This window comes from Symphodus melops, assembly GCF_947650265.1.
Source record: "Symphodus melops genome assembly, chromosome: 6".
NCBI lineage: Eukaryota > Metazoa > Chordata > Actinopteri > Labriformes > Labridae > Symphodus > Symphodus melops.
Genome location: NC_136696.1, coordinates 7,768,830 through 7,795,945, shown reverse-complemented (window position 1 = coordinate 7,795,945; position 27,116 = coordinate 7,768,830). Strand labels below are relative to the sequence as shown.

The 27,116-nt window shown below is 41.5% G+C and overlaps 1 protein-coding gene across 3 annotated transcripts in view; it reads left to right on the top strand.

Moving 5' to 3' along the window:
• ano10b (anoctamin 10b) overlaps positions 1–27,116 on the top strand; it is an 81,740-nt gene that overhangs the window by 21,620 nt on the left and 33,004 nt on the right. For all 3 annotated transcript variants that reach the window (XM_079345247.1, XM_079345246.1, XM_079345245.1), the window contains exon 3: positions 26,362–26,535. In XM_079345247.1, the coding sequence (XP_079201373.1) occupies positions 26,362–26,535 (174 nt within the window). The remainder of the gene's footprint in view (positions 1–26,361; positions 26,536–27,116) is intronic.

Sequence of the window (27,116 nt, the reverse complement as noted above, 5' to 3'; positions counted from 1 at the left end):
TTTTATATATGCGATGTGATGTGAGTGGGAATGGAGACGTGGACAATGTATTTTTAGACATTACAGAACTGACCCAGGGCACAGATGCGGAATCCATTTACAACAGTTTGAGACAGAGTTTGCGCCAAGCGGGATTAGATGATGAGTTTTTGAGGAGCAACCTCATCAGCATCGCCACAGATGGTGCTGCAGTTCTCACCGGCAAAACCACTGGACTGATTGCGAAGCTTAAACATGACTTTCCAAACATTCACTCCATACATTGCCTGGCCCACCGCCTCGAATTGGCTGTCCATGACTCTCTCAAAGAGGTTGCAGGATGTAACCACTTAGAGTTTTTCATCTCCAAGCTGTACGCTCTGTATCACCAGTCCACAAAAAACGCACGATTGCTGGAGGAAGCGGCTGCAGATCTCAACATGCAAATTTTGAGAATTGGGCAGATTTTCACCATCAGGTGGGTGGCTAGTAGTTTTAAGACTGTAAAAGCAGTCTGGAATAACTACCCTGCCTTAGCACGCCACTTTAAGACAGCAAGCGAGGATACAGCTCGCAACGACACCGAGAGGAAGAAATTCCTGGGGCTGCATAAACATCTCACACACTCCAGGTTTTTAATGGATTTGGCTTGCATGAAAGACATCCTCCGTGAGCTGTAGGGTCTCTCATTGAAACTTCAGCGGAGAGACATGTCACTAGTGGATGCCACTCGCCAGATTCAGCAGACTACTGACGTACTGACGGCCATGAAAGAGAGTGGCGGTAAATCCACACTGAAAGCTGAACAGCGCACATCCATGGGCCTGTTTAAAGGCGTTCAACTTGTTGAGGGAAGGGGAAAAATCAACCAGCGTCAGTTTTATCAGTCTGTGATTGACGGCCTTAAAAGGCGACTGCCGGAATCAGACCTTGTCCACATGTTAAAACCCCTGGATACGCACTTCTGGCCACAGGACCGCAACGCATTGATCCTGTATGGAGAAAATGAAGTACGGACACTTGCTAAAAAACTCGGTGAGTCAGCCAGAGAGGCAGTGGATGAGTTCCGCGACTGGAAGTTGCAAAATAAAGCACCAGGCAAAACGTTGGAAAAGCTTTGTACAGCAAGCAGAACATCTCCCCACCTCATCAGAGTGTGAGAGGGGGTTTTCTGCTGTCAATGACACTGACAGCAAAACCCGCAATAGACTGCGCGAAAACAGCCTCTCATCGCTCCTTTTTGTAGATCTTAATGGACCCCCATTAGAGAAGTTCGACCCAACACCCTTCATCAAATCCTGGATTAGATCAGGACATCGCCTGTCCACATCCTGGGCTTCTGGACCAACAGCAAAGGTTGCTGATCCCAGGCCTGTGTGGTCACTTCTGTTCTAAGGTAAGCACTGATCTGTACGCTTATAAACTGTATTATTCATTGTTAGCACTGTGTTGTTGGCTATTGCATTAAATGATGCACAGTTTTATAATGACTGCGGACATTATTACATTGGCGGGCGTTACACAGCCTGGCCGATTTAAAAAAAAAAAAGGTTTTTAATTATGATGGTCGTGTGTGTTTCGTCATTGATTGGTTTGTTGATTCGTGTTGTAGTATTTCAGAGGTTACTTTGCGCATGTTGATGCGGACTTGATCTCTTGTAGACAGGCTTACTTGTTTTGGTTTTGATTTAGATTTGATTAATTGATTATTTGATGCGTGTGTGGAGGTTGGATGTGATATATGCTTACATGTGCTGACATAAGGCAAGCAGATGTATAGGCTTGTAATAATGGATGTTTTGTGTAAGTCCTCACTCTGAGGCACGCGCGGAGCGCGCCCCCGATATAAGTGAGCCCCCCCGGCAGCCGCGGTATAGTTCGCACACTGGTTACAGCTATAAGAAGATCTAACTGAGTTAGTTAGATTTACGGTCATAAGGACAGCTATAGTGGCAGGTAAACAGATCTAAAGGAAGCGCAGAGAAGTGTGTAAAACTGCAGCTCTGCCTCCTGGTCTGAACTCTGAGTTGTCAGGGTTTGGGACTAATAAACTCTGCTATATTTATAGACAATAGAGCTGCACCAACCAGAGTAGGATGGATGCCATCTCTAGCTAGCAGACCAGGCTTTCCCCAAAAGGACTGCCAGTTATCTATGAAGCCCACATCATTTGCTGGACACCACCTCGATAGCCAGCGATTGAATGAAGACATGCAGCTATACATGTCATCACTGGTCAAATTAGGGAGAGGACCAGAGAAAACTACGGAGTCCAACATCGTCTTTGCAAAACTACACACCCACTCCATTAACCTTAGTAATCATTATGCACAAATGACCATAGGAGTCATTTGTGCCGACATGAATTACAATTTTATCAAATCTACGTTTAGCCTTTGTCAGCAGCTTTAAGTGAGCCATGATGTCGCCCGCTCTGGCCCCGGGTATACACCTAAATATGCCCGCTGACTTCGCTAACTTCACGTTTCTGACTATGGAGTCTCCAATTATCAAAGTTTTTGTCTCAGCGGGTGCTTCGCTGAGTGGGGAAAATGTGTTTGAAACGTGAAGTGGTTGGTGGGGAACCGTGAGCCTCGTTTTGTGACTATGCCTCAGTCGGACAGTAACCTAGCCACTGCCTCCCGGCTGCTCGGGAGCTACTGGGGGAGATTTAACACTATGTTGGCCCGCACCGGCTACAGAAGGCTGGCTAACTACTACTGCGTACGATGGCTGTGACTCTGACTCAAAGGTGCGGAGCTGGCTCTCTAACTTAGACACCCTCGCCTCCAGAGCTATAAATAAACTACATTTAATACAGATGCCTTTATCAGTAAAGAAGGACGAGGCGTAACTAAACATCTGACACACAGAACAAGAGAGAGCAGGAGAGGGAGAGACAGGGAGAGAAGCCATCGTAGGAGAAGCTAACTGCTAAGTTAGCCTGAGAGTACGTAGTTTAACGCAAACAAAAGATCTATAGATAGCTCGCAAGAGTGCTTGGTGATTATTTCTATTTGTCAAAGTGTGCAGTGATTTCGAGACAAATGTAAGAAAATACACAAGATAAACAATTTAGCTTTAGCTCTATCGATCGGTAAGGCAGCAGCGAGACACAACAGGAAGTGATGCAATACGCTCACCCATAGTACGTCAGGGCGTCAGACTCCTGTCTCAGCGCTTACAAATATTGGTGTTGACTATTTTGGCCCAATTGATGCAAAAAGAGGCCGTTCACCCGTATGACCAGTCATGCTGTTCATTTGGAGGTGGCATATTCATTGGATACAGACTCTTGTATAAATGCAGTTTGGAGGCACCGGAAGAGCTGGAGGAGGTGTCTGGGTGTCTCTGCTTAGACTGCTGCCCCCGCGACCCGGCCCCGGAGAAGCGGCAGAAAATGGATGGATGGATGGATGTAGGGCTGAAACGATTCCTCGAATAACTCGAATAACTCGATTACAAAAATTCATCGAGGAATTTTCGCTGCCTCGAGGCTTCTTTTAGTCAGCACACAGTTGATCCGTGATCCATACGACCCAGTCGGAATCACGTGATCCGGTCAAACGGTCGGCTTTTCTCCGTTCACTCTCTCCGTGTTTGCAGCTAACATAATGATAGCAACGTCCTCACAGTCTCTGTCATAGACGCGTCTATGGTCTCTGTAGTCTGTGAGCGCGCTGAATGCACGCGCTGCAGGAGCAGACAGAGATACACTTTTAACAATAAACAGGCTGATAATATGAAATGTCTAATGTCTTCAAAGCTAAATCAAAACAGAACTTGTTTGTGGAATAATAATTTAGCAAATATATATTTAACGTTTCTCAATTTCCTTATCTGACATAATGATTGATTCTGTGATTGATTCAACAGAACATAATGCTTTCTCAATTAAATACTGTAACAGATGTGTAGGCTACACAAAACACTATTTGCTATTTCAGCCATTAAAACGTGTTTGGCCTGTATTTTTCATCTACCTGCCGCCTTGACCAGTGAATCAAAAGTTTATTTGGGTGACTGTCAGTAATATGGTGAGTGTCAGCAGCTGTGGAGCAGAGGTGGTTGGTTGTAACAAGCAGGCGTTACCATGGTAACTGCAAAGAAGCAGGTTTGTAGGGACGACCCAAGATGAGTTAAACCTTAATTAAGCAAAAGTATGATTTATTCGATTACTCGATTAATCGCCGGGATATTCGATAGAATACTCGATTACTAAAATATTCGATAGCTGCAGCTCTAGATGGATGGCATTGTAGTTGAATTTTGCACGTCATACACCCATTTGTGGATCAGGTTTTACATTTGTGGATCTTCATACACCCATTTGTGGATCTTGGGGCATTTGTAAATCGCCTGTTTGTTTGTGACTTATTGGCACTAAGATAACTCCATATTCCTTCCCAGACATTTAAATTTTTGGCAATGTTGATTAATGCGCAGATAAGAGATCTTCTGACCTGGTCCCAGTCAACTGATGCGTTCATCTCAAAGGTCTTTTCACGGTTAACCTAAAAAATCTGTTGGTTGTTTATTTGGAGGTGAAGTGTCAAAGAACTCAATTGTAACACTAGAGAGATACAGGAGATGCCCCTGTAGCTTGGCTGTGCCTCCCAACAGGACAGCTGAGAGTTTTACAGCTGCAGTCTCTCTGAAGTTAAGAATCAGTGGATAACAGAGAGAGGGGTTTTTTGGAGTCCAGTATCCAGTGTCTTCCTTACAAGAAGGTAAGGCACCGAGTGTGATTGACATGCTGAATTTTCTGCGACAGTTCCACAATTAATATATCAATACTCGTTGAGAGGACGTTAGTATTGCTTTTAACAGGAAGTTATGTGATAAACCAGTTTTATAAATTCATAGCAGACAAATGCATGGACTTGGCCTGGCCAAGGATTTTCTTGGCCTGTGGAGCATGGAACCAAGGGCACCAGTAGTTGGATGTAAGGACATTGGTAACATTTGAATGCCAGCCATGCTTTTTCCATTAACAAGGTGGTTTGGGATGAATTATGCCACTTAATCACAACTGAGCTTTCTCGTATTCATGTGGGATGATTAGAAATAATGTAAAGGTTGTTCTAATGTTGATGTACTTATCAGAAGACACCAGCAAGGCCAGCAACCGCAACTTAGTGATATATGACACTACGCCTCCTCACCAGTTAATACATGATTGAGGTGAGGAACGTATGAACGACCACTAAGGAGCAGCGTCATCCCTGGTATAAGCATCACACTACCTCAAAGTTTTTCTTTTCTGCCACGATGAGTACAGAGAGGGCGGATTTACAGTTTAACGTTAATGGATCTCTTTTCTAACTTACCACATGTCAGTTAATACAAATAAGTGACTTTCTTGGAATATTAGGAAGAAATAGCAAAAATATTCTGGGCAAAACTCATAATGCTCTGGTCTCCATGATCACTAAACATGATGAATGTGAGGAACTAAGTGAACTTGAAGATGAAGGCATGGCAGAACTGTGAAACCTAATGGACTATATACAGAAATTGTAAAAGACATGAAAAGATGACATAGCAGAAAAAGCAAGAGCTGATAAGGAGCAGGAGAAATTAAGGAAAGAACCAGACTAGCTTACGGTACTTCAAAAGGAAACTGAAATGCAGGATCATGTTCACAAAACCAAAAAGGCTGTTAATGAAGCAGTGCCGTCTCACGCAGCCCCTGAGCATGCAAATAGTCCACAATAGCGAAAAGATTACAAGATTTCTGGTCAGATTGGTGAACCTGTTCAAAAAGAAAGTTTTACCTTTTCCAGTTTGGCTTGTCAAATTGAAAACGGTCTTAAAAAAACTGCAGCTGCAGTTGCGAAGCTACTTCGAAGGTAAAAGTGATCTGTCTCTGCCTACTCTTAGAAGGATTCTCCGCTCACATTACCAAGAGAGAGGTGCGACCAAGCTATACAGCTCACCACAGAAGTACAAAATAGTAAAGTGACTCTGCAGAACTTCTAAATTAGTATTATTGATTTAAGACAGAAAATATTGTTTGCGGCACAGGAGGCCGAGTCTAGCTTAAAATATGACCCTGCACTGGTGCAGAGCATGAATATGCATACAGTGCTAACAGGCTTACAAAATGACAACATAAAACATAATTATTAGATCCTAGCACCTCAGATGAGTTACTTTTGGAGAGACAAAATATGGCCCGTGCTAATGAAAAAGACAGAAAAAAGACAGACTACACCACAGCGACACACTGGGGTCTATGCTGTTTAGTCCAGCAATGAAAGTGAAGACCAGAAATGCACGGCTAGACAACCCTTCCCTATGTTTATTCCAGTTGTCTTGTCAGATTAAAAGAAATCAAAGCAGATATAATGATGTTGAAGGACCTCAAGGCAGAGGTATCGCATATCAGAGAGGACATTCATAAGACAGAAATCACACCACAGGCATATCCAGTTGGGAAAGAGATGAATTATGGTGGAGCCAACCATACAGCAAACCCTCCAGTCAACCTCCCAGCTTACATTCAGCCAAACTTTTCAACCTGGAATAAAGACACTGCCACAGCTTTCTGTCAGCCAGCTGGACCAGTGCAGGAATATTGCACTGCTGGTGGCCCACGTTTAATGACAGGAACAGCTCAGTTTCAACAGAGCTTTGCGCCACAAAGATACCCCCAGCCACGCTCCTGACCAAAGTGCTTCGAATGTCAACAAAAAGGAGTACTGCGAGCATTGCTACAGGTGGGGAAGTAATGAGCACTTCCGTGCAGGATGCAGAGGGACTAGAGGATGTCCAGAGCTGTAAGAGAGACCCCTTTAAATGAAAACCAGCAGCCCCCAAGGGACAGGGCCGACCCGATTGTTCAAAGTGTCCCAAAACTGCAGCAGCTGTGGAGTAGAGGAGAAAGGAAAGAAATTCAAACAATGTTCAGTGTGTAAAACAGAACGTTATTGCTCCAGAGAATGTCAGTGCAGCCAAGCCATAAAGAACACTGTAAACCATGCACACAGTCTCAACCAAACCAAAACATTCATGCAAAAAAATTACTGACAAGAAGAGCACACTTTGGCAGAAAATGATCTTACAGTGACGGATCTTGTGGGAAAAAATTCTCCTCAACTGCTACTTACAGGGGAAGAAAACTCAAGTACTCTGGGATACTGGTTCGCAGGTATCAGCTATTGATGAGGTATGGAAGGAATTCCCTGACATCAGACTGAGAGACATAGCAGAGATAGTGGACTTTGATGATCCCCTGCAGATTGAGACGGCTAATGGGACAGAGATGCGTGGGGTGGGTAGAAATTACATTCAGGCTAGCAGATAGTTCTGAGGAGCTTCATGTCCCCATGCTTGTCATGAAAGGTAGTCAACAACCCCGCCCCATCATCGGCTTCAATGTCATTGAACAAGTTGTTAATAACAGTCTGAAATCAAGGGATGGAGAGGGCTAGAAACTGAGCAAAACAGTGAAGATGGCTTTTCCAAACTTAAAGAAGATAACAGCTAAAGCATTCATCAAAGCAGTGAGTGTGGAGCGAACAAGTGAATATTTAGTGAGGACCGCATGTCAGAAAGTGAATATTCCAAGTCACACTGTTGTTCAAGGCAAATGCAGGATACAGACCAAACCCTTTAAAGAGGACGCTACATTAGGCTTTGAGCCTGAGGACAAGCCACAGTGGACTGACTTTTGTGACACACTAGTTCAGGTGAGGAAAGGTGCACAACCAAACATCATACTTAGGGCCTGATTTACTAAATGTTTGTGTGTCTTAAAACGTGTGCAAACTTGATACCACCAGTAAAAAGTTTCCTCGTATTGCCTGCCCCTACGAGCTTACTAAGGAAACAAGTAGTACTGTTGCGAGAGCGCGGGGATCTCGGCTAAGCAGTTGCCGTTTTTAGGAATTATTTTAATATCCTAGTTTGTTGCTCTTATGTACTACTTGACCTTGAAACCTCTACTCTGCCTCACTTTGATTGCTTGGTCTGGGCCGAGTGTGAATCTCGTCAGGAGGACCAATAACTGCCTTTCATAAATTTATCGCTGCTGCCTTGAACTAGAACATCACTATTGTTTTTTTGGGGGGGTTTTTTTCTCATTCTTTTTATTTCAATTTTAGATTTCAAACAAAACAACACAACACAGTGCCTGCAACTGGCATCAAAACAAAACAAAAAAAGCAGCTCTGAATACAATAAATACAAAAACACAAAATATATGAGATGGTGGATTTACAGTACAGATATAACAATTGCCAATACAATTCAGTACAGGAATCCCTTCAAGAGGATTTTGCGCCAACCGTCAACAGATGCAACTTTGTCAGTGATCCAGTGTAAAAGAATGTTCTTCCTGGCAGCAAATGTTAAAGTATTAAATAGTCTTTTTCCAGCTGTTGTGTCCAGTTGTTTAGATGAAAGTCCGAGGATCAGAGACATGGGGTCCATCTCAATATTGGGGTCCATCTCAATTTTGAACTTCAAATAGAATTTGAGTCCAGTACATCTGAAGTTTATGACAAGTCCAGAAACAATGAGTCAGCGTTCCCACATCAGTTTTACAGTTAAGACACAGAGGGGAGAGGGAGCGGTTAAAGAAATGCCGTCTGTGAGGGGATATATGTATTCTATGAATAATTTTTAGTTGCATTTCCTTTGTCCGAGCACAAATTGAAATTTTTTTCACATTAGACCAGATCGAATCCCACATATCTTCATCTATAGTGACAGACAATTCCTTCTCCCACACACCCCTGACCCTCTGCGTGTCAGAAGCAGACAGTTTGTTCAGAACACGGTAATGCAAACTCAGACATATTTTCAGTTGTTGTTGAAACAGCATTTTCTCAACAGCAGATATTTCAGGGTGATCACCAAGAGTTGTACTGTGTAAGATGTAATGTCTCACTTGCAGGAAGCGGAAAAAATCTTGTTTGGTCAGGTAGTAAGTTTTAGTAAGCTGTTCAAACGACATAAGTCTATTATTTGAAAAAAGGTCAATGAGTGATTTGATATTTTTGCCTGACCACTGTCGAAACCCTGGATCAGAAGAGCCCGGGGGGAAGGCAGGATTGTTTATTATTGGGGTGAACATAGATGTTATATTTGCTCTGCCCTCAAGATGGCGTACAATCCGCCATGCCTTCAGGGTGTTTATGGTTATAGGATTTGTACAGAAAGCTTCAATTTCTTTAAAGTTAGTAAAAAATAACAGATCACAAAGTCTGCACTGTGATAGTGTCATTTCAATATCCATCCATATCGAAGGTTTACTTTTGATCAAATCGTTCACAAATCTTAAATGTGCACAAAGTTAGTATATTTTAATATTGGGCAAATCTACACCACCCATTGAACTTGGTAAATGTAATACTGCCATCTTAAGCCTAGGTCGCCGCTTGTTCCAAATAAAAGAGCTTAGCCATCCATTTATATCTTTCAGCACCCTTTTAGAGAATAGAACCGGAATCATTTGAATAGGGTATAAAAGCCTCGGTAATACGTTCATTTTAACCAGAGATATACGACCTAACCACGAAACAGGGAGAGAGGCCCAGCGTTATAAATCCTGTTTAATTTTACTAAATATTGGCACAAAATTGGCTTTGTATAATTGGTCAAAAGAAGGAGTAATAAAGATACCCAGATACACAAACCCATTGGGAGACCATTTGAAAGGAAAGGGCGGCACTGTATTTGGTATTGTTAAGAGAGTACCGAGAGGCATAGCCTCAGATTTGGTCAAATTAACCTTATAGCCAGAAAACCGACTAAAACTATTGATTACATCTATAAGAGCCGGTACTGATGTTTCCGGGTCAGTCAAAAGAACCAGAACATCGTCCGCATATAGAGTTATTTTATGACGCAGATGTCCAAGTTGTAAGCTGCTTATCCTGGGTGCTGTCCTGATGGCCTCAGCAAGAGGCTCTATGGCCAAAGCGAAAAGGAGGGGGGACAGAGGGCAGCCCTGCATTACCCCTCTTTAAGTAGTGAAGTATTCAGACCGGAGACCATTGGTCAGAACCGCTGCCTGTGGTTGATTATATATTATTCTGACCCACTTTATAAAATTATCTCCCAGGCCAAATTTACCCAATGTGTAAAATAAAGAGGACCATTCTATTCAATCAAACGCCTTCTCTGCGTCGAGTGAGAACACCAGACCTTTAAGAGAATTTTGTTTGAAGTATTGGATTGCATTTAGTAGGCGTCTAACATTGGCTGACGAACTCCGACCCTTTATAAAACCTGTCTGGTCTTCCTTTATTAATAAAGGTAAGAGGTTTTCCAAACGAAAGGCTAAAATCTTGGAGAGCAATTTTCTATCTACATTTAAAAGTGCTATAGGCCTGTAAGATGCACAAGATTCGGAACACTTCCCCTTCTTTAAAATTAAAGTTATATTGGCCTCCTTCAATGTTTGAGGGAACTCATTGATGTGTTGAGGGAGAAGTAATGTAGGCTCTTTCCTTATTCATCAACTCACCCTCTAAGAATTTTTGATTCTTCTGTCTCTGGCGCTTCTTTGTTGCAGAATACGAGATAATTAACCCTCTGGCATACGCTTTGCAGGTTTCCCATAAAATTGAAGCATTTTTAGCTGACGGAATATTAACTGACAGAAATGCCATGAATTCAGTACGAAAATGGGTTGTGAAATTTTCATCTTTAAGAATAATATTAAGTCTCCAGTGGCGGGACTGTTGCAGTGTTGATCTAGGGTTGACATCTATAATCACTCTAGCATGGTCAAAGATTATTATGCTGGAAATTTCGCATGATGAAACTGAATAGAAATCGGTCCGTGGGAGAAAAAAGTAATCAATTCTGGTTTGGCATTTGTGAGGAGCAGAGTAGAATGTATATTGTTTATCTGACGGATGCATGCATCTCCAAACGTCAATCAACCCAAACTCATCACATATAGCGTGGAGCGCATTAGCGCTAGCTGAAGGGGCTTTGTTACTGGACGGAAATCTATCAATGAGTGGGTTCAATATCATGTTAAAATCCCCACCAACGATAACTGTAGAATTAAAAAGAAATGGAGCTAGGTCCAAGAATAACTTTGTAAGAAAAGTGACCGGATGGGCAGGTGGAAAGTATACATTCATTATCACTATATATTGCCCTTGCAAAATTCCTTTAATTATAACTTACAACCCTGTTGGTCTTTAACACAGTCAGTTATTTTAAATGGCAGGTTTTTCTTGATCAGGACTGCTACCCCCCTACTTCTTGTTGTAAAGGAAGAAAAAATCACTTGGCTGAATAAACCTTGCTGTAGCTTCAAATGCTCCTTGTCATCAAGATGTGTCTCCTGTAACAAGGCTATATCTATGGCATCCTTCTTAAGACACGTTAATATTTTCCTCCGTTTAATGGGATTGTGGATTCCCCTCACATTCCATGTGCATTATCGTAATTTACTCATTGTTGGCCTTATTCATAAAATGTACAAGATAGATATCCACCATATTCGGGATGAAACAAGAGCAATATGAAAATAAAACAAAATAAAATTAGCTGCGCAACAACATAGCATAAACTCAGAGCTATGCACATACAAACACACAAAACAAAGCTTGGCAACAAACCTACTGAACCTGTAGGGAAAAACCGTCCTTCTGTGCATAGCACAGCATCCAGCGCTTAACTCACGCCTGTTCATAGACCTAAACACAGCCTGCCAAGCATCCGGTGTAGAATATGTTCACCTGGTTAACAATCAACAACCCGAAAATAAAGAGGAGGAAAAAAAAAAAAAAGAAACTCCAAGACAGTCAAAAGTGTTCATGTCTGATACTCACGCGCTCCAAAAGTCCATACACTGACAGATCTTTGGGAATATGCTTAGTCCAGTAAGCGTATCAGTCTATGGCAGCGAGTCCACGTAAGCTGCGGCCGCATTCGGACAATCAAACTTTTTCTCCACGTTATTAATGGCCAGCTTCAGGATAGCAGGATACATGAGCGCGTACTCATATTCCTGCTCCTCAGGCTCTTCTTCACATCATCAAAGGTCTTACGCTTCCTGACCAGCGCCGCTGAGTAATCGTTGAAAAAGGAGACACGGATCCGGTCAGCGGGTTGGTCCGGTTCTGATGTAAGGCGTCGGGCCGCAGTCATCACTCGTTGTTTATCAGTGAAATTGTGGAACTTAATGATGATGGGTCTGGGACGCCGATCAGAGCCCGGGTTCCTGGAACCGAGGGAGCGGTGAGCGCGGTCCAACTTGATCTTCCCCGTCTTGGTTGTGAGCTTCAGATGAGCCATAAGTAAGGTCCTTTACCTGCTTTTTGTAAACATAACAATGAGCATGGTCTTGTTACCTGCTCTTTTGTTAATGTTAACAGACAAACAGTAAGGTCCTTTACCTGCTTTTGTAAAGTGTCTCGAGATAACGCCTGTTATGAATTGACGCTATATAAATAAAGATTGATTGATTGATTCAGATAGGAGGGGAGCCACGACTCAAAGAAAGTAACTGAATCTTTGGTCTCGGTGCCCTCCGGTACACCAAGCAAGCGGACGTTACACCTACGGTTTCTATTCTCCAGGTCATCCAAATGATCCGCCATACTGCCAACTTGTTTCTCAAGCTTTTCCACAGTAGTCTGCAAAGTATCTGTCGTATCCTCAACTTTTGAGATCTGGGCTTCAGCATCGTCAACCCGGGCACCCAGCTGCTGCACTAGGGTTGTTTGATTACGTATGGCAGCAAGCACAGTGTCAATCCTGGTATCAAATGACTGAGTGATATTATCCGTAATCTTGCTCAAAGCCAATAAAATACTCTGATCCACCTCGCCCCTGGCCTCAGAATCAGTAGCAGTAGATTCTGCATCGCTAGCTTCGTCGGGCTCCGCCGTGTTAGCATTTTTCCCCGCAGTTTTTCTTGTCTTAGTTTTGGGCTTCAAGTCGGGCATTTTTGAAAAATAGTACGTCAGGCTCATTATATAGTTATTCCTACACACACAAGTGGCGTTTCGCCAGGTGAACACATAGTTTAGTCAGATATTTAAGCGAAAACCACCGGAGCTGCACAGAACAAGGTGCTCACGCTACGACGCCATCTTGTCACCCCACATCACTATTGGTTATTAGGAGCGGTTAAAGAAATACACAGCTTGTATACCTTTTAAAGTTATTGAATTATTACAGTTTTGAAGTCATTCTCCTCTATGGTCAGGCCTTTCCAGTATTAACATCATAGGATGTTAATACTGGAAAGGCCTCTTTCGCAGCCGTTATCTGGAGGGGACTCTCCTTGGGTCTCTCACACCCTAGTGGGTCCTAACCACTTTAAAGCGGAGTGTCCCTCCCCAGTCTATGTTTTCCTCTCTGGTATTGGAACAATGGGGACAAAAAGCTTCTATCCCTTTGGTCCGTCGTGGTCCAACAAGAGAAAAATATAAGCTCTAAAAGGAAAAGGGTTTTTGTTGGAAAGTCCTTACAATGGAAGGTTTCCTTTTATTTTATTATAACACAATTGATGAAATACAGAGCTTACAAAATAATACAAATCCTACAAAAGAGTGCTATTCTCACAGTGAGTGACTAGAGCTAAATAAAAGAGAATATAAGTCAATTGATCACAGGTGCAGAACAAGTGTAGAGCAAAAGTCAAGTCCCAAAAAGGAAGACCGAACCAGAGAGAAGCTTGTGCTTCCCTCCTATATACTATGGTTGACTCTCAACATCTACGTCATGACAGTTTCAATTTACATTTTGGGTTACGTCAAAAAGAATGTAGCAAAAACAAGACATATATGGTTATGTGTATTTCTCATGCAGCTGCAGGACACTCCCTTATCTCTAACAGGGCACTTCTACGCACCCCACTATGTGAGCAGTCCATTACCCCCAATAAGATTTACAGCCTGCACTTCCACAAGCGGTTTTATGACCGTCAACTATTCTAACACATAATAATATGACACTCCTTACAATGTTATAAGTAAACATTATGCATGTAATACATATCAACTTTTTTGATAAGGTTTATGAAAGTTAAAATAAGACTTTTGTGATTGGCTAAATTCAGCCTGAACTCAGCTTGAGTGGAAATTCTCCTGTGAGGGGGTAAAAGTGTCAGCCGAGCTTTCAGCTGTTGATGATGAGCAGTCTCCCTTGCTTCAGACCGGTGTGGTGAGGTGAATCGTCTGGGATCTTTCAACAGTACAAAAATAAAAGAAAAAAATTAATTAAGCACAGAGGTGGTTCCATGTCACACACCGACAGTGGACAGACGCACATCAACAAATCCTGGAGAAACTCATTGACAGTCTAGTTCAACCTCCCATCTTGGCATTTCCAGATTTTTCATTGCATTTCCTTCATACAGATGCTTCCAATAAAGGGCTAGAAGCCGTGCTTTATCAGAAACAAGATGGAAAAGTGTGCGTCATTGCATATGGATCCAGAACACTTAAGCATCAGAAAGAAACTACCACCTCCATTCAGCTAAATTAGAATTTCTTGCTCTTAAGTGGGCAATCACTATTTGTACTATGCTCCCTTTTTTTATTTTATTTTTTATTTTTTTACAGTTTTCAGTGACAACAACCCTTTAACTTATGTGCTATCTACTGCTAAGTTAAATGCCACAGGGAGTAGATGGGTAGCAGAGTTAGCTGACTTTAATTTTACCATAAAATACCGCCTTGGCAAAAAAAACATAGATGCTGACAGTTTGTCTAGGATGCCAATAGATATTGAGAGAATCATGAGCGAATGCACAGAGGAAATGTCTTACGATGCAGTCGGAACAGCTGCCCAACCAGTAGAAACACAGCTCGAGTCAAAAAAACCTATGGTCAATGGCAATATCTATAAACAGTTTGCTGACTGCTAAAGATAACTAAATTGTCCCCTTGCTCAAGCACAAATACAAGAAGATCAAATAAGTGATTTACACATCGGGTTCCCATCCTGGAATGGGATAAACTAGAAGTTGACAATAATGGAGTCCTTTGGAATAAGACGGCACGTAGAAAACAGCTGGTATTGCCAAAATAATGCAGGATTGTATGGAACACCAAGGAATTGATAGGACAGTGTCACTAATAAGAGACAAGACATTTTTTTCTGGCCCAATATGCAACGTGAAACAGAACAGTATTTGGCCAAAACAAAAAAACCCTAGTCTTTAGACACTTTAGTCACTACAAATACGCAACAGGCAATCACAAGTTCAATCACAATCACAAACCAATCACAAATATTGTCACCACCCAGCCATTCGAGCTTGTGTCAGTGCATTTTCTGCATCTTGATAAGTGCAGAAAGTGCTTTGAGTATATTCTTGTGATCGTAGATCATTTTACACGTTTTGCACAGGCATACCCTAGAACAGTAACCGACAAAATATTCAATGACTTTGCCCTGAAATTTGGATTTCCAACGCGTATTCACCACGATCAAGGAGGCAACTTTGTTAATCAACTGTTTTTATAACTGAGCAAACACTGCAGCGTAGCTGGCTCAAGGACAACCTCTTATCACCCTCAGGGGAATGGCCAGACTGAACGTTTTAATTGCACGCTGATACAGATAAAGACAAACTGAACTGGAAAGACGCCTTAAACAAGCTGATATTTGTTTATAACTGCACACACACAGAAGTAACAGGCTTTTCTCCATTTTACCTGCTGACCGTGTGTTGATCCGAAACATGACCCCTTGAGGTGGGACTGGTAAATTGAGAAATCCCTGGGAAACACCATTCATAATGTCTTTCGGCAAGTAGGTAAGAATATCCGTATTTACGAGCTGAGACCTGAACATGGTAAGGGGAATTCAAGGATCCTGCATCAAAACCTCCTTTTACCATGCGATCACCTGCCTCTTGAAGTTGTATTACATTCACGCATGAAACCAAAAAGGAAAACAGCAATGAGTGACAAAATCAGGACAGATTCTGATGAAGAGGACGACGAAGATGAGGATGATTATTATCCCTCGCCTCTTCAGCTCCTTGCCAAGCTACCAAAATCAGAGGCTCCTGCAACAACAGACAATGTGACAGAACTGGAACCAAGCAGACCTGCACCAGAATTTCCTCAGCTAGAAGAGAGTGATGATGACATTCCGGAAAACGATGATGTTTCAGACACTCTGCCATCTGATACGAAGGATGAGGCATTACTTTGCCCAGCAGATGACATACAGGAAAACAGAAGGGAGACATGGTCTGAAAGGCCTCAGAGACAGCGCTGGCCACCTAAGACATTCCGGTATGACAAAATTGGAACTCCATGCTGCTGCAGTCTTGCTGGATCGCCCTGTCATGTCAGACCTAAAATATGGACACAACCAGCACCTTTATTAGTGTTCATAAACCCCTCTCTCATACGGTGAGGAAAGAAAGAGGCCCAGAGAAAAGGCAAATGAATACTTACACATTTCAGAACACACTTCCATCACGCCGCATAGAGCACTCCCCCGTCACGCCACATAGGGCCACTGCCCATCTGGCAGGGCACAATCCCTAGTAGGGATGGCAATTTACCATCATTCATGTAGTTGAGTACCTGAATTTCCTAATGAACGAGCATCATTAAAAAAAAGCTTGCGTCGGACACGGAGCTATAACGGAGTGGAATTGTAAACCTTATTCCTTTGAAATGACATAAACATCAAATATTTAAATATAAATAAATAGTCAACAACATAGATTCAAATTTCAAGTGCATTTATTAAACAACAGTAACAGCCACTTCAATTCACGTGTTTTGTTTAACATTCCTGTCATGTCACCATATGAATATATATATGCTAATAAACTTAACTACTGTTTTAAACCAGCAGTTTCCCTTGGCAAATGAAATGAAAATAACATCACAATGATGAGATGCTCAACTTAATATTTCGAAATAATAGCCTACATGAATATAAAACGGGCTATAGCTTAATAGCAAACAAGTGGGCTATTGGCAACAAGAACATAAATTAACCGTCCATAGCCTACAGTTTTATGGCAAACACTTGACAGACATTAAGTGACGTTACTTAGTCTTGTTTAAAAAGATAAGCATATTAATGTGTACAACCAAGTGCAGAGGCGATTTAAAATTAGGCTCGCTGTGGAAAATAGTCTTTCGGCCGGTACGGAGGTAGCAGGTATACTAAGGTATTGTTTCGCCAGCACACTTAGTTTCCAGTACCTGGTTTCATTTTTTTGCCACCACTGCAGCGGGTTTTGGTCGGGTGGGATGGCTCCTTGAAGAACTGATCCAACTCGTGATGGACCTCAGTGCCAAATGTGCTGTAATCCTTTCCGAACAAAGTGTCAAGTGCTGCAGCGCTTGTAATTTGGTTCAGTGAGTCTCTCTCGGACGTCCACACGCATAGCAGAGGCAATAAGCGCTGCTTTCCCTGTGAAAAATGAATTGTTGCTATTAAAGCTATAACCTATAAAAATGAATTTACAGTATTTATTTTTCACCAATAAATGTCTGAAAATATAGGCGAGTTAGCCCTTAATGATCAGATGGAATTATATTAATTTTAGCCAGGTGATGGCAGCAGTGTGCCATATAATTAATTAATTACCTGTACCTCCATAAGATTATTAATTGTTATTGTGTGTGTTTAGCGGATAAAATAATTACCAGGGTTAGTTGTGATGTTGAGACACAGGATTTTTCAAGGACTTCGCCACTGTGGTCTTGAATTAGTAGTTGTGTTTTTGCCTGTATTATGTTGCTTGAGGTTTGCCATAGATGCCGTAAAAATTTAGTTTTTACTGAAATCTGGCTCGATGTGTAGTAGCGCTGAAGTCGGAGAAGTCATACTCATAATTATTTTCCTACGATTACATTTACCGAGTATAATACACATGTAACGCTGCATGAGTGCAAAAAGCAGTGCTTGCACAGTTGGGTATTCCAGTAATGGAATATTATGCAAGTGATCAGCGGCGAGTACTCGAGTATTCCCATCCCTATCCCCTAGTGTGAGAAAAGAGCCTACATGACTATTTACCCATCTCCCAAGGCTGAAAAGGATATTGTAAGACATTTTTGACACATTTTATATGACAGATTATATGAGACGGCGTGAAGTAAAATAGCGCACCATAGTAGACATGAAGTAAAATTTTCCATAACAAACCAGTCACACACAAAAAAAAAAAATGAAGTTGTCGGTGTGGTAAACATTTATTAGTCTGGGCTTGCGATCACAACCTAAATGCTTGAACAGGACTGAGACAGAATTGAATGTATCAAGAGTTCCTGCCTGTGAAATGCATTTTGTATGTGTTTGTGACATTTTAGCACTCAGTTGTGTGGGACTGAGACCAAACTGATTGTATCAGAAGAGTTCCAGTCTGTGAAAGAAGAAGAAAAAAAGTGTTCTATATATGTTAAGCTGCATCTCAACACTTTAGGTTAAAGGTCATGATGTTAAGGACAACATCTCATTTACTGGGGAAGTGTGTGATATAGAGCTGAAACGATTCCTCGAATAACTCGAATAATTCGATTACAAAAATTCATCGAGGAATTTTCGCTGCCTCGAGGCTTCGTTAAGTTTTTTTTTTTGCGTCATCAAAACTTTGGTATGAGTATAAAACACGTTTAATGTAGCTGCAGCTACCTGCTCCTCTCTTACACACTTCAGCGCTAACACACGCACACGCGAGCGCGGCGTGCCCCTTTTAACTTTTAGTCCGCACACAGTTGATCCGTGATCCATACGACCCAGTCGGGATCACGTGATCCGGTCAAACGGTCGGCTTTTCTCCGTTCACTCTCTCCGTGTTTGCAGCTAACATAACGATAGCAACGTCCTCTCACAGTCTCTGTCATAGACACGTCTATGGTCTCTGTAGTCTGTGAGCGTGCTGAATGCGCGCGCTGCAGGAGCAGACAGAGATACACTTTTAATAATGAACAGGCTGATTATATTAAATGTCTAATGTCTTCAAAGCTAAATCAAGACAGAACTTGTTTGTGGAATAATAATTTAGCAAATATATATTTAAAGTTTCTCAATTTCCTTATCTGACATAATGATTGATTCTGTGATTGATTCAACAGAACATAATGCTTTCTCAATTAAATGTACTGTAACAGATGTGTAGGCTACACAAAACACTATTTGCTATTTCAGCCCTTAAAACGTGTTTGGCCTGTATTTTTCATCTACCTGCCGCGTTGACCAGTGAATCAGAAAGTGAATCAGGGACCCTGTCAGTAATATGGTGAGCATCATCAGTAGCTGTAGAGCAGAGGTGGTTGGCTGTAACAAGCAAGCGTTTCCATGGTAACTGCAAAGAAGCAGGTTTGTAGGGACGACCCAAGACGAGTTAAACCTTAATTAAGCAAAAGTATGATTTATTAGATTACTCGATTAATCGACGGGATATTCGATAGAATACTCGATTACTAAAATATTCGATAGCTGCAGCTCTGATAGTTAGAAATAACTTGAGATGTTATAATCTGTTGTGTTTTTTTGTGTTCATATGTACATGTAAAGGATTGAAAAAATATCTACATAATTAATTGAAATAAGTATTGTTCTAAGCTAAAAAGCACTCAACTTGTTACAATGTTATTGCAATACTGGATCAGGTCACAAGAGGGCGCATAGCGTTTGCGAGGGGCATTATTCCCTAAAGAGGCAAGTGCTGCAGAATAAATCCTGCAGCCAAGCTGAACACAGCCAAACTTTATTGCCTCTTTGTATTTACATACATTTACATATGGAAAACTCTTCTCCCTGGCACCCCTAGGCCAGGTTGGGGGAGCAACATTATTACTTGGCATTAAAGGAGCCCCCTTGCTGAAAGCAACTGTTGACGCAGTGATAGCAACTCTTTTTGTAGTACTGAAAGACAAATGATGAAAGACCCTGTTATAGGGCTAACATCTATGACAAGAAAATTATTAACTGGTCACAACATATGCACACATATAGGTGCATATTAAAGCTGATAAACAAATACAAACTTACAACAAAGGTTTATGCTTTAACACTGTGCCACACACAACTGGGCATTTGCGATGCTAAACTGTTAGCTTATCTTCTGGTCTTTCATTTCACTGAAAACGTTTACTTTTTCAACAGAAACCACCTGTGGTAAAAATATACATCTCAATCTAACCCAGGACAAGACAAACAACACTGTTGTTCCAGTTCATACTTGAAAAGGGTATTTGAATTAAGAAAATTAGACACTACACGTTAAAACGTTCCTCAGCTCAATCATGTATTAACTGGTGAGGTTAAATGTAAATACAAAGAGGTAATGAAGTTTAGCTGTGTTCAGCCTGGCTGCAGGACATGCTCACATGCTCTGTAATGTTACCATGCTTTAGCAACAGGTGCGCTAGCCTAGCACGCTAGTGTACAGCTTCAAACCTCTATTTCTCACATGCAATAAATACTCGACTTCAAACATGATATTCTTACAGACAAAATTCACAACACTCTTAACCATTATACTGGTGTCCATGCGTGTGGTCTTCAGGACAATAAACCCACATGTATGATAATACTAAGAGGCTGATGAAGTTAAGCTGTCTTCAGCTTGGCTGCAGGATTTATTCTGCAGGACTTGGGGAATAATGCCCCTCGCAAGCACTATGCACCCTCCAGTGACCTGATCCAGTATCGCAATAACATTATAACAGGTTCAAGTGCAGTGAAATGTGGCTTAATACCTATTTTAGACATAAAAAAACATTTGGGGTCTCTTTAACTAATTCAAGTTGTTCTTTGAGCAATTAACTGTATTTTTAGCATAATGAACTTCTTCACTGTTCTAAATACTTCAACATATATGTGTCATCACAGATCTTGTGATAAATTGTTAGCTTTTTAAGAACCCCCTTTTTTTATTTATTTTTTTTACTCATACTCATTACTACATTAATACTAATTTCAATTAATTATGCGTAGATTTGTTCAACCCTTTACACATACTGCACCTTAGAACAGTAATTACTTGTGCAAGCCTCCAGAAGAGTTACAGTATAGCTTCCTGATCCTATTGTGAACAAGTTACCAGCTTTTCATTCCTAAAGGGTATGAAATTGACCTACCAATGACCTTCCACATGCCGATAATAGTGGGTGCCTGGGTAATTTGTTGCAATCATTTCAAGTTGGTGTTAAAGTTTGGTTATCACTTCCACATTGAAGCTTAGGTTCTACTGAACAATTAGAGTCCAAGTGTCGAACACACAGAGACAAAATAACCTCATGGGGGTGCTGTAAAAAACTTTTGGTGAGATAAACCAAATTTAGCATATGAGGTATGCATGGATTCAAAATTTAAAGGAGAAACTGGCATGTCAAGAATCTGGTGTCCAGAAAAAAAAAAAGTTTGAGGCCAATATATGAAATGTAAACGAGCAGAATTACGCTTTTTTTTTTAAAGATAAAGTCTTAAAATGTCCTCACAGTTGCTGAGGCAATTTACTTTTCTATTGAGTAAAGACTGTGTGGTAATTAAACTTTTCTTATAGTCACCATAATCTTTGTTTTATTAGGATCAGGAGTCCCAGCTTTTTTTCAATCAATTAATCAATCAATCAAGTTTTATTCAGATGAAATTTTCCAAAAAGAACTTTAAGCTGGAAGAAACTGAATCAATACTAACAATAATAAGAGAAACAATTTTTTGGGGGGTATTCAAAAAACAAGCATAGGACCATAGGGCTGATATCTATTCTGAGAACTTCAGAACTAAAGATTGTGTCTTTGATTTATTCTGTCAGTCTTATACGTTCTGACATGTACATGTGCACCGAGAACTGGCAGGTTTTTTTTTTACATCAAGTTGGAATACATCTTTGGCAAGTGGTAGCGTAGTCCAAATCGGAAGTAGTTTACTATTCTCTTCTTTCCAGGAGGTGGTGGAATTGCTATTTATGTGCTAAAATAAGTTCCATGCTACTCTCCTAACCTCTTCGGCCATCAGCAAGTAATTTGATATTCTTGTCTTGAGACTTAATTTCTCTCATGGCCAGTCTCTCTCAGCCTTGGGTTGTTATAGACCTCCCTCAGCCTGCGTTTAAGCCTTTTCCTCCTTATAAGGCTATGTCCTTAACCTCGGACAGCCTTAAATCAGTCTGTGATTCTCTTCCTTGACTCAACTAATGCAAGTACAACTGAATATCTACGCTAGTCCTCAATCACATGCACATAGCACACTGTTTACTACATGCTCTGTACATTTCTCCATCTCATGCACAGACGATTTCTTTCTTTTGAGAACAGAACAAAAGGCTGTTAAATACATTTTATCCTTTGGACTACATCAAGTAAAGTATGTTTTGAATGATTGAGTGAATGTTTGTTTCGGAACAACATTAAAAAAGAATAAAATAAGCAAAAATGAAGAAAAGTATTATTTGAAAAGGAGTAGATGGATAGATCGATAGATAGATAGATAGATACTTTATTGATTCCGAGGGAAATTCAAGGCATCCAGTAGCAGTATACAGACAGGCAGTACACAAGACATTAGTTACAATACACACCCGCTGTCCCCCCCCCCCTGTATACAATAATCCCCCGAACAAGATTTAGCAGCCCCTATGTGACTATGAGTAAACATAATTACAGGTTTAACCTGTGCAGTTAGCATTAGCATTAGACTTAAAACTTATATAGCATAATGTACATAACCTGTGAGGGAGAGAAAAACATGTGCTGGTTAAAAGAGACCTGTAAACAGTTAAAGAGCCTTAGAAGCAAAGTGCTGACCTAGAAACGAGTTACATGTGCATGTACAGTGGTGTCTGAGGTAGTGCCAGAGGTGTGAGTACAGTCATTAAACAGTCAATGCAGGGTTGCAGACTGGGCCGTTAAAGTGCTCAGCAACATAAAGGAGCAGTGATTAGCATTAAGTGTCCAAAACAATAAGGTGAAACCAGGAGTGCTTAGGGTGATTGCCATTAAAGTACCCAACTATTGAGGAGCAGATTAGCATTAAGTGTCGAAGACAATAGGAGTAGGAAGAGGTAAAAACCTATATATTCCTACCCCCATATTACATTTCTTATGTTAGTTTATAGATTTTTCCAATCTTGACACATGTACACACATTTGCCCAGATTTTTTGCCTCATGAAAGGTATAACTATCCTAGTGTATCCCAATCCAATATCTATGTTATCAAATAATAAAGGCCTTCTTCTAATACAATATTTCCTCTTTTTATACTTTTTAAACCTTCCTATGGAGACCCATTCAGTCACGGCTCCATTGTTTACACCCGCGAACAGCTGATCGCGCTGTGCAAGCCTCGTACACATCCAGCGGCTAGACCGGACATCCCCGCAGAGCTTCGGAGGAAAAGACGGGGATGCAGATGTGTGAAGTGCACGGTGTGAAGTGCTGGGAGAAGAAAAGACGGTACAAGCCATGCGTGCTGTCTTTAATTATGGGGAATGTAAGATCTCTCCCGAATAAGATGGAAGAGCTGACTGCGCTCACCCGGCTTCAGAGGGAATACCGCGAGTGCAGCATCATGATGTTCACGGAGTCATGGCTGAATGAACTCACTCCGGACACGCTCGTAACTTTGGATGGCTTTCACCTAGTCAGAGCGGACTGGAGCCTGAGGGACAGTGGTAAGAAGAAAGGCGGGGGAATGGCGATGTTTGTGAATGAGAGATGGTGTAACCCTGGGCACATCACAGTTAAAGAACAGCGCTGCACTAAGGATGTGGAGCTGTTGGCTGTAAGCATGCGACCATACTACCTGCAGAGGGAGTTATTGCTGTGACTGTTTACATCCCCCCCTCGGCTGACGCTGCTGCAGCCTGTGAACTCATCCTCAGTGTGGTGTCTCAGCAACAGACATTGCACCCCCAGTCTTTTATTCTCATCTCAGGAGACTTTAATCATGCTTCCCTGTCTGCCACTCTCCCTACCTTCACTCAGTATGTTGACTGCCACACCAGGGAAAACAAAAAGTTGGATTTACTGTATGCAAACACCAAGGATGCATACAGATCATCTCCCCTCCCCCACTGGGGCGCTCTGACCACAACCTGGTGAGACTGCAGCTCATTTATATACCTATGGGGGGAAAAAACAACCCCCCACAACTAGGTATGTAAAGAAGTGGTCTAAGGAGGTCACTGAGGCGCTGCAGGACTGTTTTGATACCACTGACTGGGATGTGCTGTGCAGCCCACAAAATTGCAGCAGAACAATGCAAGGGAAGTGTGGAAAGGCCTGAACAACATCTCAGGTCACAGCAGAGGCCAGAATCCTGAAGGACTGTGCAGACCAGCTCTGTGTGGTTCTTCTGCACATCTTCAGCCTGAGCCTGAGTCTGGAGAGGGTCCCTACTCTGTGGAAGACATCCTGCATGGTTCCAGTCCCCAAGACTTCAGACCTGTGGTCCTCACCTCTCACCTGATGAAGACCATGGAGAGGATCATCCTTAACAACCTCCGCCCCCTGGTGACTTCTGTGTTCTGGATGACGCTGTCATCTACCGGCTGCACAGATCCTGGACTCACCTGGAGAACCCCGGCAGCACTGTGAGGGTCATGTTCTTTGACTTCTCCAGTGCCTTCAACACCATCCAGCCCGCACTGCTCAGGGAGAAGCTAGATAGATAGTGAAGCTGACATCCATCATGGACAATCTCTCTCACCCCCTGCACGACACTGTGGGGTCTCAGAGCAGCTCCTTCAGCAGCAGACTGAGACACCCACCCTGCAAGACTGAGCGCTACCGCAGGTCATTCATCCCATCTGTAGTCAGACCACCCTGCAAGACTGAGCGCTACTGCAGGTCATTCCTCCCATCTGTAGTCAGACTGTTTAACAGCATCACCGCCACATTACATGACTCTGTCCTGTAATCACCTTATCTTTAATGTTACACACTGCTGTGCTATTGATGCTGTTTAGATTCCCTGTTTTGCTGTTTTTTGGAGCTGCTGTAACACCCAAATTTCCCCCATTGGGGGATCAATAAAGATTATCCTTATATACCCATCAAAGAACGATTTTTTGTGAAGTTTTTTTAATCATATAATATTTGTGCTCTGTTTCAGCTCCTCAGCCAGCCCATTCCACAGCTCCACCCCATACACAGAAATGCTCAGCTTCTTCTTTGTTGTACGAATACAGTGTTTATGAAAATTTACTTTGCCTCTTAACTCATAACCCCCCTCCCTGTCACAAAACATTGTTTTAATGTTGCCTGGAAGTAACGTCTTGCATTGTACATGATTATTGCAGTTCTAAATGTGTGTGACCTTAAAAACAGTGTGTGAAATTTCCATCAGACATGTGACGTTTAATCAATAAAACAAAACAATTAATTATGACCAAAATAGCCACTTGATTTGCCCATACACACTCCCCAAAATTCACCCACCAACCCCACAAACGAAAGATACACTAAGCAAACAAAAAGTTAATTTTTTATTGTTTCTTAGTCTCTGTTTTATCAACAACAAAAAAAACTCCTTCGTTGATGCGGCCGTTTATGCATCTAAAACTTTGCTTCATCAAATAATAAGTGAAATAATCCAACAAAAATAATCTGAACAGGGATATTCCAAACAGGACCAACAACAAGGGAAAATAAAAACCATCTCACCCGGATCTTGGGTGAATGTATCATGTCCCCGGCTCGACATCCTTTCTTTGCTTCAACCACGAGCCCCGTGTCCAGTAATGAATGAGAAAAGATGGAAATCCTTATCTTTTGTATGCAGATTGTAACTCCTTCATATTCCGCAGTTTCTTCTTCACATACACCTTAAACCCCATACAGCATATGAACCTAATCTTCAGCTGCAGAAACTTTTCCCTGGCGCTGAACTTTTCTCCCCGTCACTTTTCCCCTGGTACACCGACTTTCTTCCCCCTTTATTCTGCTCTACCCCCTCCCCTTATCACCTCGGTTTTCACTTTTTACAACTAAATCAGGACAAAACAGACAGCTGGTTCATCCTTTAATCTCCACTCGCTGTTTGTAGGAGTTACAAGTTAGATACTACATGAAGTCTAGCTTATTCAAAACGCTGCTTAGCTACCTCATGTAGTTGACATGCTGACTGCATGAGTAAACACTGATAGGTCCCTCAGATCATCAGATAAAGGTGTTCTTAACTTACCCAAAATGAATTCCAGATCAGCTCATGGTGCTTTTAGCCATTATGGTCCAACTCTGGAATTCTTTACCACATGAACTAAATTCTGCTATAACTTAGTCTTCTTTCGAAATCAGACTTAAAACGCATCTATTTATACAAGCTTTTGGCTTAATCTTAAATGTTTGGAATATATATTGCTCTATCTAGGACTTTTTATTTCTATTTAAATATGTTTTTCTTCCTACTTTTCATTGTGTATGTAACAGTGTAAATGTACTCACTTCTGTGGTCCACTGTCTTATCCCAGGCGCTGCATTGCTAGCCCACCCAGGTGAGGATGCCAGTGGTGACATCATTATGGTTTCTGCCCCATACTGTACATTGCTTAAAGCCACTGAGGAGTTGGGACTTTGTAGGACTTACTACGACGAGAACATGGAAGCCTTCTCCTACAAGAACAGACACAACTTCAAAAATGCAGGTATATCAGTAGGTTTTTTAACATATTCATGAACAGTATTTCCATGTTAAAACCAGAACAAAAAGGATGTGCTCTAAAGTTCTGTAATATATTTACAAGACAAGTGAATGAAATGTTGGATCCCACATTTATGTGAAAATATTCAGATTTCCATGTGTTCTATGTTGTTGGGGTTGAAATTATTCCTAGACATATCAGTATTTTCTTTCCTCTATTTCTGATTCAATAGTTTCATAATGTTGCTGAACCATACCAACCATCAATGAGCCGCTGAAACGGCTTGGAGTTTGTAGCTTGAGTTATGTCCAACACATCCTTTAGGCCTTCCCACAGAGTCTGGGTGCAGTCATGATCTGCAACCTCTGGGTTCTGAGGGATGATGATGTTAACAGGGAGACTTGGCAGTCTGCCAGACAAACATCAAAGTTTCATGAACTGTGGACTTGAGAGGGGAACATTTTTTTTCTTGTTTAGAATCAGATTAGTTTTTTATTGCCAAGTACATTTACATATACAAGGAATTTGTCTTAGTGTATTGGTGCGAAAGAAAAAACAAGGCTAAAATATCTATAAGTAAATAA